At 37.1% G+C, this 21,922-nt stretch overlaps 1 protein-coding gene across 2 annotated transcripts in view; it reads left to right on the forward strand.

Moving 5' to 3' along the window:
* The first annotated feature begins 687 nt into the window (after positions 1-687).
* FMN1 (formin 1) overlaps positions 688-21,922 on the forward strand; it is a 164,840-nt gene continuing 143,605 nt past the window's right edge. For both annotated transcript variants that reach the window (XM_050974945.1, XM_050974946.1), the window contains exon 1: positions 688-2,903. In XM_050974945.1, coding sequence (XP_050830902.1) covers positions 995-2,903 — 1,909 coding nt within the window. In that variant the 5' untranslated portion in view covers positions 688-994. The remainder of the gene's footprint in view (positions 2,904-21,922) is intronic.

Consider the following 21,922-nt stretch of genomic DNA (forward strand, 5'->3'; position numbering starts at 1 on the left):
TTTTTCAGTGTAGGAGCAGGTGTTCTCTGTTTCTGTGCTCCTGGGCTTTAGGTCTTTCCCTGATGCTTATGCATTTCCTAATGACTTCAGACTTTTCCACTTTAATAGCAGTAGCAGAATTCCAGATAAGAAAAACAACTTAGTTCTCAAAAGGGGCAAACAAACTTCCATTATGTATCCAAAGAATGTAAATATATCCAATCTGTAGGAAGAAAATATGTGATGAAAAGGATAGGAAATAAAAAAGTTCAATAAATCTGCCTATAAAAGTATAATTACGCTATTGCATGTTGATCCAAAATAGATTTGTTTACTACTAGCTGTATGCTAGCCAAGTAAACAGAACCTATATTTTTTTTGTTATTCCAAGTTTTCTTGATGTCTTGGCAGTTCCACAAAAAAGTACAAGAAGAAAATATTCAACCTTTTTTATTGTCTAAATGTTTTCTTGATAAATAAAGCGGCGAGACCTAATTACATTGTGATGGTGTTATGCTGGTGCTTGTCCTAAGTAAAAAGGCAACAGGCATGCTTGAATGGTTCTTTTTACTAAATGTTCAACAGCAAGTTAACTTTTAACAGAGACAGGACAAGAGATTCCACCATTCAAAAGTAAAGTCTCTTTGAAAGGGGTGTTTTAGTGACCATCTTGTGACCTGTGGCACAGCATTGACTGAGAACCCTGTAGGCAGAGGAGTGATATATGAGAGAGAAAGATTATGACTCCAACTATGAGTGTTGGCAATGTCATTGTTTTTGTGTCAGATTTTCAAGGTAAAAGATTTGTATCAGAAAATTCTGAGAGAAGATTGTGCTTCTGCAGGCTTGTTATTTGTCATATTAAATTTGCCATAATCAAGTTTGACAGGCTTCTCTTTATTTTTCCCAGCAGACAATATTATTGTTGAAGATTAGTCAGATGCCTTCCGTCCATTCCCTGCCTCACATGCTATGTCATGCAAGCTTTGGAACACTTAGAACGTAATTTAAACGAATGACTAATTTGGCAAGCATAATGGAAGGCACGCATACCATCCTCCTGTTGCACAAACCCATTACAGAGCTTTGTTACATCAGCTTCTATCATCCAAAGGGGGAAGTCACAGGATTTACTTACATGGGCTCTGGAACTCTGGATAGAACCAGTGACAGTTTCTGCGGCTGCTATCAAGTAAGGGGAACGTTAGACATGGCCCTGAGAGAACGGCCACATAAAGACCGTGGAGTTATTATTTTTAAGCCAACTACCACAAAAGACCTTCTCCATGAAATGTACAAACTAACTGCTGAAAAGGAAAACCTGTTATCCGGTGTTTTGAGCTCTCATCATATTCCAGACCTTAAGGCAGGACATCAGGAGGAAAAGCAACAGGATGTTTCCGGAGTCCCGAAACTTAAAGGTGATAATTACTCCAGTCTTACATATCAACAGGAGTTATTGCTGGATTCTACAAAGAGAGACAATTTGAATCACAAAAAACTGAGGAAACACAAAAGGAAAGAGAGCTTTGAGGAGATCAGACATTGTAAAGAGGAAAAAAAGATACATGAACATCTCTTTTTACTGAGTACACAAGACATGCAACAGAAAAATAAGACGGTCTCCACAAGACTTTCTACCAGGAGTTATTCCAGCTCCTTTTCTCCCTCCAGCTGGCTAACAGTAAAAGGTAAGGATAATTTACCAGTAGACAATAGAATACAGCCAGAAAGGTGGATAGAAGAGGGGTATTTTCTTAAGAGTAACAAAGCTGTGAAATTGGATGCTGACTTACCAAGTTCTAGCTCAAAAGACATCAATGATGTTGTTGCAGTTGAACCAGTGGATAATGCAGACTGCATTCCTGAAGTTACCAAGGTACAACAGAGGACCACTTTGGTGAATTCATCTCACTACAGTCTGTCTAACAAACTTGAGACGTTAAGTAACACTGCAGCTGCTAAAATCTTGAAAAGTAGCAAGTATGCTGAGCCAGTATGCAAGGAGAAACCAGGAATCACAGGTCTTGCTGAAGTCCAGGATTTCGACGCTAGTATTAAAAAACTTACCAACCCCCCTGCAGAGTCTTTGCCTGACTCTCACAGAGATAACAAAACCATTTCTCCCGTTCTCACAACAGCACATAACGAGGTTGTATCAAGAAGTGATGTATGCTCTGTAGATGAAGCTGCTGGAGACTCTAATAACAGTGTGCTGCAGGAAAAGGAGGAAGACAGCTCTGGCTTGCAGTACAAAGCAGAGAGAGTGCACATTACTGATGAGTCATGCAACCTTGTGGGAGCAGTTAATAAAGCTCTTCTGAAAGTTATCCGGAGCGACAGTTTAGATGAAGCTGCAGAATGGAAGAGACTGCAACAAATTACAAGAGTAGACAGAAACCTGCCAGGCTCACTATATGAGAAAAGGACCACGGTATCCCGGGGAAACGGCAAGCATTTATTTTTGAACCTGCCTGTAAATGAAAGTCCTGATATTCCTCAGACAAGCAATAATCTTAAACTGGAAGAGAAAAGGCTGCATTCACCCCCATTAGCAGCAGTGAGTAATGTTTTTAGTAATTCATATCCGCTATCTAATACACACAAACAAATGTCACCTATTCCTTCTCCGTTATCTTCGAGACTGCCCAGCCCGCAGCTGCACCACCGGATCCTCCCGCTGCCAACACAGAGCGCCGAGGACGAATCCATGCTCAGTGACTATGGCCATGGAAGGCACGGTGCTGTAAACTTCTCTTTCAGTGATTTGGAGCCACAGTTCTATCGGAAGTTTTCTGATCCTGGAGAACTGGGATTTGCCAGCAGACAACGGGGCCTACATCAGAATGCAACTGCAGGACATTTCGAAAAGTGTGCTGTGCAAGAAAAATTAACTACTCGGACACAGCAGAATTTCTGTTCAGGTCAGTCCTATTTTATGCATTTTTAAACTAATAGAATTAACCAAGCATGAAAGTCTTTGAGTGTTTTCTTGGCTTGGGTTTATTTAATACTAGCTGTTAATAATAAGTATTTTCTTCAATATAAAAACTATTTTTCACTACTTACAGACTGGGTGAAAAGTTGCTGAAGTTTTTAAACAAAAGTTACAGCTATAAAAGGTTCCAAGGTACATTTTTCTGTCAGCTTATTTTCAGTCCTGTTGTTACTGAATGACCTCTTAACCAAAGTTAAGGAAAAATCTTTCCGTGTCAAACGAAAAAAGCTCTCATGCTTATTTTCCTGCCTTTCCTGTGCTGTGTTCTAGTCTTTCAAAATGTTAGGGTAACATTTATTCTCCAATATGTACTTTTTGCTTGTTTGGCTTCACTTGTTCGGCTTATAGAATATTTTCTGAATATTTTCCACAGTGCCTTCAGTATAGGACTGGTGCTTTGACCATTTATCTACAAGGTTGATGCAAATTCTGTAAGAAAAGGCTTGGTTTTAAAATGATTGCATGCAGGTGTCATGTTACAATGTATTTGAGTACCATGCATGGGTTTATTTATAAAGATATACTGTGTAAAAATGCATAATTTTTGTTAGCTAGAACATCAGCATCTATACCCTTCATTTTTAACTTTTAAGGAGTGGGAAGGCTGAAGGACCTGATTCTGCAGTGATCTAGGTGTGGCTCAGACTGGTCCCTCTGTCTTATAGGGAGGGCTGGCAGAGCCAAGTGACACAAAAGGGGAATTCCAGAAGGGGAGGGATGTGAAACCATTACATTAGCCAGAGGGTGTTTAATACTGCCCATGAGGTTTGCATTTATGCCTGCTACTTCTAGAAGCTGAGCTAGTTCCACTCAAGACTAGATCAAGTTTAAGGTGTTTGGTGAGTTGACAAGGCTGAAAAGATGGGTGCTATGCTCTTCTTTGGTTCCTTTCTTGGTTGCTGTTGTGCTGGGCTGTCCTACCCCTCTCATTACATCTTGTACTCATTGTACCTTTCAGTGAGCTGGCTGAGCTGACAAAACCAGCAATTTCACCCCTTTATAAGAACAAAGTAGCACAGCAAATGTTTTTCTCTTTGTTTTGCATTAGTATTTTTTAACTTATTGCATCATTTAGAATTGTTGGATGTGGAACTGTACCTATTATGCTGTACTCTTGGACTGTCTTTGCCTGGGATAGGGTTAATCTTCTTTAGCTTGTATGGAGCAGTGGTTTGGATTTGTGATAAAAACAGTCTGGATAACACTGGGATGTTCTAGCTTGTGCTGAGCAGTGTTTGCACAGCATCAATCCCTTCTCTGTTTCTCATTCTGCATCCCCCCAGTGAATAGACCAGGGGCTGCACAATAGGCTGGGAGGGGACACAACCAGACAGATGACCCAGACTAACTAAAGAGAAATTCCCTGGCACATACTGTCATGCTCAGGAACAAAAGTGCAAAGAGGGGGCTTTAGAGGGGTTAGCCATTTTTAGCCTGGGACCTGGCAGGGCATCAGTCTACCCATGGGAGGCGGTGAGTGATTGCTGTAGCATCACTTGTCTCATTTTTTTTCTTCTGACCTTTTCTACTTATCTTTCGATATTAAACAAGGTTTTTTTTGTTTGTTATCTTGACCCCCACTTGTTGGGGTTTTTCCATGCCACTTGGGGAAAGGGAGGAGGAAGAAAATGAGTCTTTGTGTGGTGATTATTTTCCCACTGGGCTTAACCCACAATGGTTTTACAAGGAACAAAACAACACACATACATACTAATGGCATCTGTTGGCTGAAAATCCTGGCTATTAAGCAGAAATATCTTTGTGAAGAGAAGAAAAGCAAACAAGCCCTATTTTAGTTCTTGTTTACATTTACCTGGCAGCATTAATACAGACAGAAAATATCACAAGATGTTTTTGTTTGATTTTTGTTTGTTTTGTTTTTGGGTTTTTTTGTTTGGTTTGGTTTGGTTTGTTGTTTTTTTTTTTCGAGTATGATTGCATGCCAACATTATTACTGGTGTGTCAGAAAATCTGTGACTTTAAGGAAAAATTCCCTATTTTGCTGGCATATATAATACTGTAGATATGTCTCTGGATCTGGGATAATGACTTCCATTTCCATCTGAGCCAGGGGTAGAATCATTCATCTTGACAGAGCATTTGGATGGAATACCACTCTTCTGTAAACATATATGACTAATAGCTAACTGACTATATTTCGGTGAGACAAATGATGTACCTCCAATTTTAGTTAATGTAAATGATATTAAGCTTTGCAGTTATAAACCTGCACTCCTTTGATTCTTATCAGATTGATTCTAATCAGATTCCTCCCATGTGTGAAGAGGAGAGTTCAAGATTATTTTTCAGATTTGTCTTCAGTGAAGTGTTACTGTGAAATGTTTTCTTTCAATTCCAGTCAGTTATTAAATTGTGTATCTACAATGACTCTAAGAACTATGGATAATTTTGGTGAACTTTTTATCAGTCAGGTTGATTGAAAGATTTGCTTCATGACAAAATTAATGACCTTTTGTATATCTTTTCAAAGTTTCATTGCTATCATAGTATGCACTGCTTCTTCCTGAAAAATTTTTGTAGCCTTTTGTTACCCATGTAACTTTGTATTTGGGAAATTTCATTAATTAGTTAGATATTCTAATTTATTCATTTAAATTAAAAGTTGGACTTATCATACACCTCTATACATAATTTTAATTCTCTTTTCTTCTCATTTGTAATCATGATTCTTCACAGACTTTCTCAATAATTGGTGAATATTCCTTTAGTCAAAACTGAAGCACCTAAGGTAGAGTGCTTGACTTCTGTACTTCCACTTTTTCTCAAATTCAGTTTCTTTATAGATATATAGATACATATATGGCACACATATAATCATTTCAATGCCCAAAGCTCTATTAGTAGTTAATTTGAAAGTACAGTTTACTGGATCTTCCTGTTGAAGTGCAGCTATTGGCCATGGGAATAGGCCACAGCTTTCATCTTAGTAAGTGAATATTTACCTGGGAATAATTTATAGTTCAACAATAATTATTTGGCAATTTTCTCTGTAGGTGGGACTGGGAATCAAAATTCCTGTATTAGCATGCAATAGTTCTATTTGAATTATCAAAATTATAAGAAAAAGCTTTAGAATAACTTAGGGCTTTCAAATGATAAACTGCTCTGTTGCAAGCAGCAAAACCAGAAGTACAAACACTAAAATTTATCATAGAATGACATTTACTAAATCCTCAGAAACATAATTCCTCCATTTCTGTATGAATTTTTCTCTACTCTAATGTGAAGTTTATCATGCTTTTGTAGTCTTGGGGAAGCCTTTGAAAAGATCTTCAATGCATCTGAATATCAGATGCATTTTCTCAGGGAAGGATTTTCTCAGACCTTTTAGTTCCTGTCACTTCTTCTCTCTCAAGTTTCTACAGCAGTAGAAAAAATTAGGGAGAAAATTTTCAGACCTATTCTATCAATTTAGTACTGAATAACATCAATAGACTATTTTACTAAGTATTGCCTGTAAGAGAAAGATTAGGGGAATTTTTAGCAGTTATTGAAGTGAATTTGATTCAGAGCAGGAAACTTAAAAATAAAAATCACTGTTATGACATAGCTTCCAGGACAGTGACTGGTAGCTGTGCTTTGAGTCAGGATGACACTGGCAAGGGTTATTCACCACACTTTCTGATATATATTTTACTCCTAATGTGGAAAAAAAGGAGAAAAATCTGCCAAGGGGGAATGGTGAAAGCAAGAAAGGGAACAAATGAGAAGGATGATGTTACCCTATCCCCAGCCAATGAATAATGCTCCTTTTTTGGTATCTAGTAGATGTGAAGGAAGAAGATACCCAGGTAACACAGAAATCCAAAGTTAGTAGGACTGTAGAGAAACTAAACCAAATTTGGAATAGAATGTAATGATTGAGGTTTATGTCAGGTAAAAGGGCTGAGACTTAGGGGACTGAAAAGAGAGGCCCATTCTCTTCTTACTCTCTATCTTCTTCCATTGAAGGCCTTCTCTCTTCTCTTTTCCTTCACTTCTCTGCCACAACTTTGGTGTTTTCGTGCTTTTTGGTAATTTGAGTCAAATCACTAAGCAAGCTGAAAACTGAGCCAGCAAGGAGAGAGGTGAGTAGCTTTGGCTGGTGGAGTGAGCTGGACAGTTCACAGTGGGCTGATGAAAACCACAGCTAGGGTGAGGGAGGACATGCAAGTGTGGCAGAAGGGACAAGTGAGCAAGACCACCCCTCCTGCAGGGAATCATTTGATCCCCCAAAATCTCAGTTGCAGCTAAAAACTGGGAGGCAGAAAGCTGGCTGGGACTGGCTAAAACAAAAGCTGTTAGGAGTGGGAAATGAGATGAAGTTGGACAAAGATACAGAGGGACTGTGATATTTTGAGTGGGTGCTATTAGTACTGAAGCAGGAAGAACAAGAGATGGAGGACAAGGGAGAAAGGGGAACTCCAAGACTGAGTAGAGAGTGTTACCTTGGCTGTGATAGAGAACATTTGTGGAGTATGCCAAAAAGGTAGAACATGGCTGATAAGAGATGAGATAATTTTTATTTTCATTTTGTTGGGAAAGCCTGCAAAAGGAACTTTAACCATTAGAATGTACATTATGGCTATAAATCGATCTGGCTTGCTGAGGTTTCATGAAGTCAGTGTTCAGTATCATGAAATTTTGGAGATGCAGAGAAGGGAGGAAGAAAAAGAAAAGTGAGGGAGAGTTCTGGATTTAAGGTCTTCAAAATTATAATGCTTATTGTGTTGTAGGTAAGGAATCTTAACTGCTTGAAGAGGTTGGTGAATATAAGTTTTTTAGGTTATTTCTCAAATAATTTTCCTTAATTGACTAGTTAAAGATGTTTACCCAACAGTTATTTGCAATATATTCTAGATGTAATTGTAGATGCATCTATCCCTGTCTCTGCTGATTATTAGATGGAGAATGTTATGTTTGCTTGTTTCTGCCAATGAGAATTTTATGGCAGCAGTTCACTTTCCATTAGAAAGAATTGAAAACAAACATTCTGGTAGTTTTGTATGGCTGTCAAAAATTACACACAGCCATTTGGAAACATGCCAATTGCTAATGGCTGTCCCTGGAGATCAACTGTGCAGTCTCAAAATATAAAAGTACATCAACCTATAAAGTACTGTTTACTATGTAGATAAATACTTGAATAAGTTTTATTATTAAATTGGTGTAAGACTGCATTTTAATCCTCAAAGTTCTCCTTTGTGGCTGGAGAAACACTGTTGCATGTCTGTGCTCTAAGAGCTGCCCTACTCCTTAGGTCTTTCAACTGCCTGCTAAAACTGGGTTATCCCAGTTTTCCTGCATTTATTTCTGTTTGCAGTGTTAACATGGCTTCCTTCCATGTGAAGAACACTGATTCTATGGCAGTTCTACAGTCTATAGTTCTACACCTCTGTTTAAATTTCCACCATTAAAGTAGCAGGATGTGAGAAGCTTTAGTTTTGGCTCTGGTTGGATATGTTATCATTAACTACATGATAATGAATCTATTGCAGTGCCAGTGCCAGGAGACTGGTAATTGAAAAATACAGGCAACCTTTCACTCCAAATATGTAATGAAGGTAGCAAAGATAATTAATATTGAGGTATTGGAATACTGGAATATTATTTTGTCTTTTCCTAACTTAACTCACTCTTTAAGCTGAAAAGCAGCAAATAGTCAGGTAAGAGAAATTCAATAACAAGGCTTTATGATGTGTTCCTGAGCCATGGTTTTGCAAAATGAAGTTTCATATAAACAAAACTCTGTTTGAAGGCTCTTATAACAGGAGACAGATTATATTATAGTGTTTTTGATGTTCCTTTTATAGGGAAGGGAAAGGTTTATAAATATCTTCTCTAATTGAAGTGGTTCAGAGAATTGCTAATTAGCATTCTAAAAGCTCTATAGCATTCTGTCCACAGCAAGTATGCACTTCATGAAGTAAGTTTGCATATGGATCACATGGAAAGATGATGCATAGTTTCTCACAGGTAATTCACATGAAAGTAATATACATGAGTGTGTTGCTTCACAAAACCCATCTTATTCAGAATAAATGTTCTTTGAAGATGCTGTAAAGGAGTTAGGAATGAAGAGACTGGCGTAAGAAAAGAATTAAAATAAAAAAGAAGAGAGAATTAATCATAGAATCTCAGAATCATTTAGGCTGAAAGGACCACTTGAGATCATCTAGTCCAACCCTCTGCTCAGGCAGGATCACCAAGAGCAAATTGCATGGGCCTGTGTGCAGATTTTTTAATTTCTCCAAGCATGACGACTGAACAACCTGTCTGTGCAACCTGTGTTTAGTCACTCTCTCAGTAAAAGTGTGTTTTCTTTAGTTCAGATGGCTCTATGTAAATTTTGAATTTACCATCTCAGTGCTATAAATACCATTAACTTCTACTCTAAACTTGCTTCTTTTAGCCCAGTGTGTCTCTAATATTCTATGGGAATTGTGTTACCTACAGACTCAGTGTGGATAAAACAGAGTAAATTATTTCTGAAGATCTTTCCAGCTATTGGCTTTCTGAGTGGTGAGTAACACCACTCTCCTGACTATCACTTAGGACCTTAAGATAGATAGCCTCTTTGATAAGGATTTCTCTTGCTCCTTCTGGATACAGTCACAAGCTATATCGAAACTTTTTCCTGGTAAGTTAATATATTCATACAATATAGGTAGTCTTGGAAAGTTTGCTAATCATATGTGTAAGTAAAATGACAGTCACTACATAGCAGTTTAATGAATCTTTGTTTTCCTGTTATATTCAGTGCAGTTACTCATTGTACACTATATTGTGATTGCCTTCTAGGACATCATCCTGTATTCTCTATTGAGGTTTATTACACATGGTAATGATAAAAGATCCTTCATACTTCATCCCAGCGAGGCCAAAATCTTTTTGTACCAGAATACACAAAGCAAGGCAATGCTGCATTGAAAGGCAGACCTATGGCTGTTTGAAATGAATGTAGGCAGGACTGGAAGTCAAAGACATGGTCTCTGAGTTAAAAAGACCCTCTGAAGACTTGATAGATTCTGTGAACAAATAGCTCCTGTTTTAGTTGAATGACTTCTCAGCATGACACACTTAAGCAACAGTTATATTTTCTTCTCTCTTTGAAACATGTGACTCTTCAGTCAAAGGCAATCAGTGAGGGGAAACCAAGTGAATTAAATTGGAATGGAAAACCAGAGACAGCTTAATGTTTTATGCAGGTCATAGATTAACAATTTTCTGTTTCATGGTGGGAGAAAAGGCCAAAACATTCCCTCTGGCTTACAGTTTGTGCACTCAGTTTAAGAAACCCACTGTAATGAAATGGACTTCTTTTCTCATCAGTATAAAAAGAATTTCTTGAAGTAAAGTACTGGAATAATGTGACAGTTGTCATTTTTTAAATCTTTATTATTCTGTGGGCCACTATAAACAAGTTGATAGAAATGGCTCAGCTGAAATTTTCTTGATGGATCAGGATGATATATAAACTGAGATCAGATTCAGGTATTTATCTCTGTAAGTATGATTTAATAATGTATTTAAGAATTTTTAAATCTCTAATAGTTACCCTTTGGTATTTTGTCTGAAAAAGTGACATAGCATCAAATCCTTCTTGTAAAAGTGGTGAAAAATTTTGCATACTCCCTGCTAAAAATATACTTTAAAATACTGAAAATTAATAAAGATGCAATTTATGTGTTTGTGGTGTCCCATGCCAGTAAATAATTTTTAATAATATTTCATTATTTAAATGTGACATAAATCTATAATAATACATTTGAATAATACCTGTAAGTTGTGAATATTGTTTTTGAGTCATAGCATTAAAATAGTGCGCCTAGTGGTTGAATGATTTATTTAAATGTGTGTCAGAGTAATTTTCTTCAGGCTTAAATTATGAGTACCCTTGCCTTTAGATTATGGTGTCTTCTCAACTGCACTGTTTATGATTTGTTAGACCATATTCAGGCTTGTCTGTTTTGTTGCTGGGATCTGTGAGGTAAAAATAGGACAGAGAAAATAGAGGTGAGATGTTGAGAACTGTTGGATGTGTTTTACATGAGGAATTTTAAAGGCTATGGGAAATTCAGCTTTACCAGAACAAAAGGTGAGGAAAGAAGGAAATAGAAATAATTCACAGTACCTCACCTGAGTGACAGTCTCTATACTGCTACTTGTCATGTCCTGTGTGATAAATACTTCAGTGCTTTGTAATTTTCTACTTTTTTTTTTTTTTCACATTTACATTTTGGAAGTGTTAAAATGGAAAGTGCTATGGTTTTTTCTTATAAGGTTTGCTTTTACAGTGAAGAGGCACATGGGACATTTCTGCATCCTGAATACAATGAGCCTCTCTGAAATTGTCCTAAGCAGTTACTTAGCATTTCTTTGTATATTATATTCTTTCTTAGCATATTTTAATGTTTTTTTGACTTGGACTACCAAGATTAAGGGTATAAGTGATGAATGGTTTTGCTAATCTGTTACCATGTTTGCTCTCTCTTTTCTTGAATACCTTGGAAAATTAAAAGGGAAAATGTGTTCTAGAGAAATCTGACTTTTTGGGAGAAGGTATTCTGAGTTTCTACTGTATAATATTTTCAGTCATTTCAGTATTTGCTTGCCTGTCTCATGAGTAGAACTGTTTATTGATTGTCACCCCTGCAAATCTGAACCTGTTAAGTCACCAAAACCACCAAATATTTATGAATAGAAAATAATTCTTATTATGTGTACAAAATGAAGTAAATTGATTCTTGTTCTCTAAGCTTCAGTGTTTCTATTACAGAAACATAAGTAAAACTAACAAAACTGAATTACAGCAGAGTTTGGCAAACAAAAAATCATTCCTTCTATGAGTGTGCATGAACTTATTTTTGAGTCACAAATTGTAGAAAAGCTAAACCTGGTTGTTCCCATCCTTTTGCCCCCTAACACTTCACATTTTTCAGCAGCTAGGCTAGTAGCCCTGGGAGCTGCCAGGGCTGGAGGGCACACCCTCAGGTCCTAACCTGCTCCCAGCAGGTTTAATTGTTACTATTTGCAAAATGCCAGGTGCTCTCTGTGACCTAAGATGTTAATTGTGCTTAGCTCATATACATAATTTGTGTACTAGATCTGATTCATATTGTCTGTGCACTTAGAACAAATAGCTTGATTTCCATGCCCAGAGAAACTGAACACCACAGCTGCTAAGACAGGCATATTTAAAAGCTGCAGAATTTTCTTAAGCATATTGTGGTAAATTTGGAGCATTAGTCAGCAGTAGTCATTCCAAGATCTTTGGAGCAATCACTCAAAAAAATGGCTGCTTTTAATTTATGCAGCACTAAAGTCAGTGGTTTTGTAGTCCCTCAACATTTTGTTAACATATACTTGAGTCTGATAGTTACTGTTGCATAAGTGAAATCTAAATATTTGCTAAGTTTGTTGGAGTAAGTAAAATTTTGGGGGTGTTTTTCTCTGTGTTAATTTTATTTAAAACATATATATATATATATATATATATATATATATGGCCTGTAAAGCAGCTGGCATTGAGCCATCTCATCTTACAATAACTAAAATTTTGAAGTTATCTTCTCTTTCTTCTAGAGTATATATTTTTGTCAGTAATGTAATTATCAATATATTGTAAACTTGAGCATATGCTCACTAATTTCTGATTTTTTGAAGTCAAATTTGTTTTGTCTTAAGAAATTATATTATTCAAGTATGAAAAATATATTGAAAAAGTTATTAAAATAAAAATGACTCAAATTTTGAGAATGTATGTTTTAAAATAAATGCATATTAAAATATAATTAGAGCTATACATAATATAAGGTAATATAATTTATATACAGTTGCTTGTACATTTTCCTATAGGCATTACAGTTTAAACTTGAGCTTGTATTTGACAGTTATAGGAAGTCATGCCACTCAGATTTTTTCTCCTTTCTGGAAAATGCCAGCTTTCATAGAAATAAAATTTTAAACAAAGAAAATCCCAAACAATTACTTTTTCCAGAAGTCGCAGCCTTCTGACAATTATTTTCCAGGTGAATAATAAACTCCAACTAATATACCAAGAACAGAAGATGGCAATGCATCTTTTTGCATAGGCCAAAAGAACAGTCCTGTACAAAATCTAAGTACTTACTTGTTATGCTTTTCAAACCTAATTTCCTTTCATATGCTTCTTTCATAGGATATGGACCTATTTTTGTGCTAGTATACTACAACAGATTATTCTTTAAATCTGACACATAGTGAAACCATAGTTTTAAGTATTATAAGTAAGATAGATAGCACTATATAAATTTCCAGGAATTTTTAACATGTTTTTTCTTGTGATTAATTGGTATTCCACTTTTATATTTATTTATGCAAGTTATACTTGCGTAAGGCAAAAAAGAAAGATGTTTTTCATCCAAAGATGAGAAGAAAAATGTTGGGACATCCTTTTTCAGGTTTTCTCTTCTTTCAAAAATCTCTTACCTTTTAGCCTTCAGGTTTCTATCTTGTCATCTTATGTTTAGTATGAATGGCAGTGTTCCATTTGAAAGTTTTTGTTATACCATGGGGGGAAAATAAATTCTAATTTTGTTGCCTGGTTTGTCAGTCTTAATCCACATTGAGAGTTTTTCTCCAGTCTGTGGATTAGTAAAAGAGGCCAGACTTAATTAGTCCAAAGAGCCCTATTTGTCCTCTCATCAGGCACTGAATATTTGTCAGATCCTTTTCATCAAAGTGATTGGATAACATTTAAACTATTTCACCTTGAAACCAAAACAAAAGGTTTGTTTCCATTCTATCAGATTTTGGTTTCTTGTAAGAACTTTGAATTTGAAGGCTTTATTCAAAGGCTATCAGAAAATGAGCTGTAGTTAGAAGCTATTTCAGATTTCCAGGGTGACACTTTGCTAGAGATCTCTCTTCTGTTGAAGAGATACCTTTGAGACAGCTAAGTACAGTGAAAAGACTTTCTTTTGTAGCTCCTGCAAAGTGAAATGTTTTTTATCGAAAACAGGCAGAAGTCTGGGGGTTTTTAAAGTAAATTAAACAAGCAAGAATTTTTCCCCCGTCATCCATGGTATTTCTAACCATGCAAATTGACTTTCTAGTCTTATTTTTTTCCCCTCTGCATAATTGTGTTTCACTTGTAGTAGTGTAGATGCTTTGTATGAGAGGAGTCACAGAGGGTGTGTTTGCATGGCATGTCTAGCCCACACCAGCCACCCACTGCTTTTCCAGTTTACAAGACTCACTGGATGGATACTCAGGCAGTTCAAAGAGAAGCCTGAGCCTGAAGAATTCTTGCAGAGTTGCAGTTGCTAAGATATGTCTGCACAGACTTCATACATCTATCAGAATCCCTGTGGCATGGCTGGTGTTACACAGCTTCTCTCACCCCAGTGGGCTGCAGCCATTCCACTCTTGTGGCACAGAGCTTGGGAGGACCTGAACCTTTCCTCCTGTGGGTTAGGTGTGACTACAGGCTCAAAGGGGATTCCAGGCCACCAGCAAGGCTGTGACATAGCCTGGGCTTGAGGCATTAATAATGTGGATGGCCAGTGAGACTGAGCATAAAAGGAGGTTCAATTAACTTTGTAAAGTAAGTTGCAGCTCTGTCATCAGAGGGTTGAATTCTCTTATGTGTAATTCATTGACATTGATGTTAAATGTGCAAATGGAGATGACAGCTGGGTGTTCCTGTGGAACAAATGAAAGGTTTCTTGGAATTCAGGTCTGCTTTAGCAGCTTTGGCTGCTAAAAACAACATCTAATGATACTAATATTTAAATAGTCATGACTTTGAATAGTCATGGAAATATTTCCACCCAACCTCTTGTATAGTAGCATGCCGCTTTGCTTTCTTACTCAGCAGTCATCCTTAAAACACCCCCACAAACCCTTCATCATGTCTCCTTCATTTCCATTACTTTTCTCCTTCATCTGACTTACACTCTCCTATCTGCACCTTTTGAAACAAGCTCATACTTTGCTTGTTCACACAAAATGATCTCTGCCACCCTTTTCAATATGCTGGGCAATTACCTGTAAGATAATTTCACAAATGAAAGGAAGGAATGCTGAATGTTACCTCCTTATTGCACAAGATCTTTGGAATGGATGCAAAATTGTGCAGAATAGAAAAAGCACACTTTTAGGTGCCCTAGGGGTGTCTGAGGCACAGACACAGAGCTGGCAAATCTGACCTGGAATGATCCACACCTTTGTGGACTGGGGTAAATTAAAATTGGCATCTAACATTCATTTAGGCAACTGAGTCCAAGTAATTGTATTGTAAATGATGTTTCAGCTTCTTATTGCAGCAATGTTGTTAACTTCATCTAGCCAAACTATTAAAAAGTGGATTTATTCCTTCAGAAAAATAAAAAAAATTAAAAATGCATTTGAATTTAGGTCTAGACTCCCATCATACGTTTTGGTGCTTTGTAGTCATCGTTCATTGTTCTAAAAATTGAACTCTATTTAACTCTGTATTCTTTCTCCTGAGAGCTACCTCTATTTCTCTATTACATTTCTACTTAAGTATAATTCAGTCATTGCCTCTGTGTCACAGCAGTAAGGCATTTCATTTGACTTTTAACCATGAAACTTAACAGACTATGCTGGGATTTTCTGGAAAATGATTTTATGGTCCTCAGTCCACAGATACAACATCCCCCTTTCTTTTTTTTAATCCTAGCAGGAAAACTGATGAAGTGAAACTAATTGTAATTCTTGGTGACACAAGTATAGGGTTCAGGAGGACAAACCTTAGAGGTCTTTGGCCAGTGTGCAGAATCTGCATAACAGGTTTACTGTTACAACAGAACTATGAGGACAGAAATAAAAGGAAGTTATGATTTTCATTTGGTTCCTTTGGCATCTACATGTGGAAGATGAAAGGATCTTAAAATAGGAAGTGTATCTTTCATATGGATCAGAAATTTGACCACTAGCATTTTTCTGTCACATTCCTATAGCATGCTCTTCAGAATGGCATATGTTATCAGTGTGCCTTGAAAGACAGAACCACCCTTTTCATGAACAGCACTGAATGCAGCCTTAACTCAAAGCATGACAGACAGCACATGCTTATGATTGATTTAAATAGGAATGCTTTCCAAAACAGAATTATGTGCTAGGTGGCCCACACTTGCAAAGTTGTAATTTTATATTTAAAGTAAATGTAATAATACTGGCAGCCTTGAGGTTGCTGGATTGCAGTAGTGACTGGTATTTATATCTGGTTCATTAGCAACCCAGTGAAAAATTTCATGTGACAAAAATCCATTTGGCTAATGAGCCACCTTTTAATTAGCCTCTGAACTTTCAAAAGAATACAGCTTATTTTTTTCCTCAGTAGGGTAATATAACTGCATAAAACACTTGCAAAAGTGGATTGAATGACAGAAATAAGTTCTAGTGGATTAAGCAGACCACTTGTTAGGTACTTAGACATCTAAGGCTTTGTTTTGCCTGACCAAACTGAGGCCAATCAAAAGGCCTAGGTTACATAATAAAGAGTGCTGTCTTTTGTTCTGTAATAGAACACTTTAAGAAAGCCTTGATAAAGCTGAGATGCTTGTGGCTTCTTCTGGTTGTTTGTACAGTTATTTTGACATACCAGTGTTATTGAACCTGCACGTAGTATCTTGCAGACATTATGCAAACAGCCATGCACTGAAAAAATGTCTTTCCCAAAAAAGTAATTTAAAGAAAATAAAGAGCTGTCTCCAAATTTGACTAGTTTTAACATGTAGATGTGTCAGAGTTGAGACTGTGAAATGTTTCTTGTCATTTTGGCAGATACTTGTTAAAAAATGAATAAATACAGACTGTATTAAAAAGAAATGTAGGTGGTAACTAGTAAAGTTTTAGATCTTTTTTTTTTTTTTTTGCAACATTTCTGCTCTGCAGTTTTAAGATTGCTATAATTAGTTAGTCCTATTCTGAATCACACTGTAAAATAAAGGAAATGAATGATATTGAGAAGTAGCACATATCCTCCTGACTTCTGAAACTTCTTCCAGTGTGCTGTTTGCCTTTCATTCCTCTCTTTATCCCAAGAGTTAACCAAGTCCTGGTCAGTCTTCATTACTAGCTGTAAAATCAATATTTCTATGCCTGGGGATGCAGACCCTAATATCCAGCCTGACCTCTCTGAGGGCCAGGAATACTGCTCTAGTCAATGAATCATGATATCATGATATCTGGGGAGAAGTGCTGTGAAGAACTGTAGAAAGCATTTATTTACTAAGTAGAAAAAGGCAGGTGAACTTAAAGGAAACAAATAGGAAGCCATGCAGAAAACCCCCTTACAATTTCACTTCATGTATAAAATGAAGCTGGCCATTTTCTTCCACCAGTGAGAGCTTTGAATCTTCAAAGATAGTCCCATGTAAGTGTTTGTTTAAAACTCAATAACTTTCAAAGGAAGCAAATTGAGAATTTTTAGAGAAGAAGTAACCCCCCAAAAACATTCCACTTCATGAGATCTAGCTCTCTCACACTTCCAATATCTTGAACTTCTCATTCTCTGTCTCAAAAAGTATGTGGTAAAACTGGGTCATATTCAGGAAAGGACAACAGGATATTTTAAAGTACAAAAATATTGTCTTTAGCCTAGGAGGAAAACCCTAAAGATAACTGACAAGATGGATGATAGGGATTGTAAAACTGAGTGGCTGAAAAGATTGGATAGGGTTGGATTTTTCTCTCTATCTTTCCTGTATACCAGCTGAGGTGCACCAGAATGTTGATGGTGGAATGAAAATGCTAAGTGCACACCATCTTCTTTGAATGCAGAATTTTTGGTTGGCAACAGTTTTTAACAGTTGAAGGGAAGCCATTCATGGGTGCCACTGTAATTTAATCTTGAGCTCACAGGCTATTCATGTAGGCTACATCTCAATACATGTTTACAAAAAAACCCAAGATGCCAGGAAAAGCATAAATGTAAAAGATAAATAGTTTGAACCTTTAATTTATTCAACGAAAGTTTAAAATACTTTAAGCACTCTGTTACCACTTCCACACCCCCATGTTTTCACAAGTAACAGTATCTATATAGGTGGCATAATTTATTTTCAGAACTACTGTTCACCTCTCAATTCTTGTGAAATCCATGAAAGTAAGGAATATTCAACAGCTTTTTAAATGGGAAAAACTGTCCAGTGGTTGTGGACTAAATCCAATTTATTTCCTAAGTACCAAGAAAAAGGAATAAAGAAGTTTAAAAAAATAATTAATTAAGAAAAAAGCTGATGGATTGGGGTTTTTAAAACTGATTTCTTGTCCAATGTCTAATACAGTGAGCTTGTGATTAGCTGAGGCAAGGGAAGCTTTGGAATGCCGTAAATAAAAAAAAAAAGAGTGGATAATATATATATAAAAAAGTAAAGTAGGCCATTCAGTATTGCCATTTAAGTTTAGAGGTAAGAATACAAGGCAATGTCAGTGACACAGCTCAAATTCTTATACTGGAAATATGCTGACTGGAAATGTGAAAAACACATCTTAGTGCCCCACATATATGGTTAAATTGCTTTCCTCAGGTTTTCGATGAATTGATGCCCATTTGTGAGTCATGGTATGCTACAGTAAAGATAAAACTTATTTAATTGAGAGTTCACTGTGAGCATATACAAAAATTGTATCCTATCCAGAATCTTTTTCCTTGGCAATAGGAAAAAGATTCTGGATAGGATACAATTTTTGGCACTGTATCCCACAGCATTCACACTGGACAGCACTTGGACATTTGTGAAAACTCAGAAAATTTGCCGGATGGGTGATCAATTCCCTTTTTCAGTCATCCAATTTTCCTAAGACTATATGTATATATAATAAAAGTCACTCTATGTCTGTCTATGCCTATAAGATTAATTGATTGTGCTTCAAACATCTCAATGATAGCATTTCATTAACAGAAGCATAGCAGGGCTTTGGAGTTTCTGTAAGCTCATGATGCACTAAAAGGCATTTAGAGATACTTGAATTAGAAAAAGGTCAGCTGAATCTTTTGAAAATTTATGTGATGTTGGCTGATTTAGGTTCAACATGACCCTGTCAATAGTGACATGGGGTGTACTGATTCCAAACCTAGCAAGAGTGTGAACTAAGATAATCATTTCCTGTTTGCTGCTGTCCTCAGGCTGAGATATTACCACTCAGAATCTGACCATTGCAGAAAGGTCTTCACTGCTTGTTTTCCTGTCTTAGTAAAGCAGAAAAACTTGCCACAGCATGTGTAAAATAACATAGCTGTAGATCTTTGGGACATGAATTATCAAATAATTTTAAGTGTCAGACTTGTTTATTTCTTTTATGATTGGATGTAAATATTAATGTGCATGCTTTTGCAGAAGAGGATGGAGATTTCTTCATGACTCAGAACTGTGTGATCCTACAGTTGCAAAAATGTGTTTTACTTGTCCTGGATGCAATTTTTCACTTACTAATTTAGAATCACAGAATCAGTTAGGTTGAAAAAAACCACTAAGATCATTGAGTCCAACCATTAACCCAGCCCTGCCAAGTCCACCACTAAACCATGTCTGTAAGTGCCACATCTACATATTTTTAAACCCTCCAGGGATGATGACTCAGCCACTTTCTTGGGCAGCCTCTTCTGATGCTTAACAACCTTTTCAGTGAAGAACTTTTTCCTAATAACCAATCTAAATCTTCCCTGGTACAGCTTGTAGTAATTTACTCTTATCCTATTGTTTGTTACTTGTGAGAAGAGAACAAGCCCCACCCTGCCAGTACCACCTTTCAGGGAGTCACAGAGCACAGTACTGTCTTCCCTTTTTTTCCAGGCTAAACAACCCCAATTCCCTCAGCTGCTCCTGACAAGACTTGTACTCCAGACCCTTCACCAGCTCTTTTGCCCTTTCCTGTACTCCCTCCAGAGCCTCAGTGTCCTCCTTGTAGTGAAGGGCCCAATACTGAACACAGGACTCAAGGAGCGGTGTCGATAATGTGGAGTACAGTGGGACAATCCCTGCCCTGCTCCTGCTGGCCACATTATTGCTGACACAGGCCAGGATGCCATTGGCCTTCTTGGCCACCTAGGCACAGGCTGCATCACATTCAGGCTGCATCATCAGGCTGCATCACTAGGCCAAAATCCTTTTCTGCTGGGCAGCTTTCCAGCCGCTCTCCTTCCAGCCTACAGAGCTGCCTGGGGTTGCTGTGACCCAAGAGCAGGACCTGGCACTTGGCCTTGTTGAATGCCATACCACTGGTGTCAGCCCATCGATCCAGCCTGTCCAGATCCCTCTGCAGAGCCCTGTTACCCTTCAGCTGATCCACACTCCTGCCCAACTTGGTGTTGCCTGTAATTGGTCTGAGAGTGCACTTGATCCCCTCATCCAGATTGTTGTAAATGTATTTAACAGGACTGGTCCCAATACTGAGCCATGGAGAATGCCACTTGTCACTGGCCACTAGCTGGATGTAATTCCTTCCTGACTGCTCTGGGCCTGGTCATCCAGCCTGTTATTTATCCAGTGATCAGCGCACCCATCCAAGCCATGGGCTGCCAGTTTGTCCAGGAGAATGCTGTGGGATACAGTGCCAAAGGCTTTAGTACAGTTTAGGTTGATTCTGTACATTCACAGAATGTTACCATTCTCACTCAAGATAATGTATATGCTAAAGCAGTCTGGACAGCATTAGGAATGAGGTTAGAGAGAAAAGGAGACACTAGCTGTCAAATCCTTACTACATCTCTCAGGTTCTGCTGGACTGGTCATAAAACAGGTGATCCTTTTCCTGTAAAGACTTATGCATTTTGTTTTGAATTAATGCTAAGCAAGGTTGCTGGCCATTTTCCTGGTTCCTGATTTTCAGTATATTTTGGGCTGTCTTGTGTCTTCCCATTGGATAAAAGGCAGAAGACTGTCCCATGCAATGCCATGTTATTCCAAGAGGAGGAGAAGGAAGAGCACAGGCCATGCAGGCCGTGTGCATTCTCCTGTTATCACAGTGCAGTCTTTCACTGATGAATCACGGTCTAGTTATAAATAAAATGCTCAGTGTTAATTAATTTTGTTGCTGTCGATAATGTCCCTGATTATGGAGGCTGTTCTTTGATTATTCCTTCTGGCGCTTTTGTATATTTCTATCCATACTTCATTATGTCAAATCTTAATATTTGTGCTAAAATATTTATACGATGACATTAATCCAGTGTAGAGGTGGCTTGCCTAAGTGACCTCTACAAGAAGATGCATTGATGTTAAAGCTTATTTTAGGCAACTTTCAAAACTTTGAAGTGTAAGGTAGAAGATGTAAATGATTTTAAATCAATCCTACTTACATTAATTTTTAACTTACCTAATGTCCAAATCAAATCTTTTTGGTGGTGACTTTGCCTTTCTTATGGTTAAGAGTGAGAACCAGTGTATAAGGAGAAATATAATAAAAAGCACATAGGAAAAATAATGTTTTTCTACATAGCTCTTCATTTTCCTTATTGCTCTAGCTATAGATTTCTAATATTTTCAAAAATGTTGATTGCAAGGTCTAATCTTGCTAAACAAAATAAGGAATAAAATGTTTAAACATCAGTCTCCTTCTCCACATTCTTTTAGCTAACTGGCAAATACCACAGACGAGAGAACTAATTGTAAAAAGTCATAGTGAAACACTCCCCATAACAACAATTTCAGGATTAAGAATGCTTCCATTTTTGGCAGTTGTTTTGAGTATAATCTATAACAAATATGGTATAGGCCCTGATTGCATAGAAATTACTTCAGGTAATGAAGTTGTAAACAGATGTAAACTGGTTGTGGAAAATTATCATCATCTATTTGATAGCCCCACAAGATACTTAGCATATACTTACTAAGAAAGACATATGTGAATTGTCAGGTATTTTAAAGTTTTCTGTAGTATTTAATATCTGTGTGTCCATAAAAGGCTCACTTGGGAAATGTTGTATAATTAATA

Source organism: Serinus canaria, chromosome 5, assembly GCF_022539315.1.
Source record: "Serinus canaria isolate serCan28SL12 chromosome 5, serCan2020, whole genome shotgun sequence".
In the NCBI taxonomy this organism is placed as follows: Eukaryota; Metazoa; Chordata; class Aves; order Passeriformes; family Fringillidae; genus Serinus; species Serinus canaria.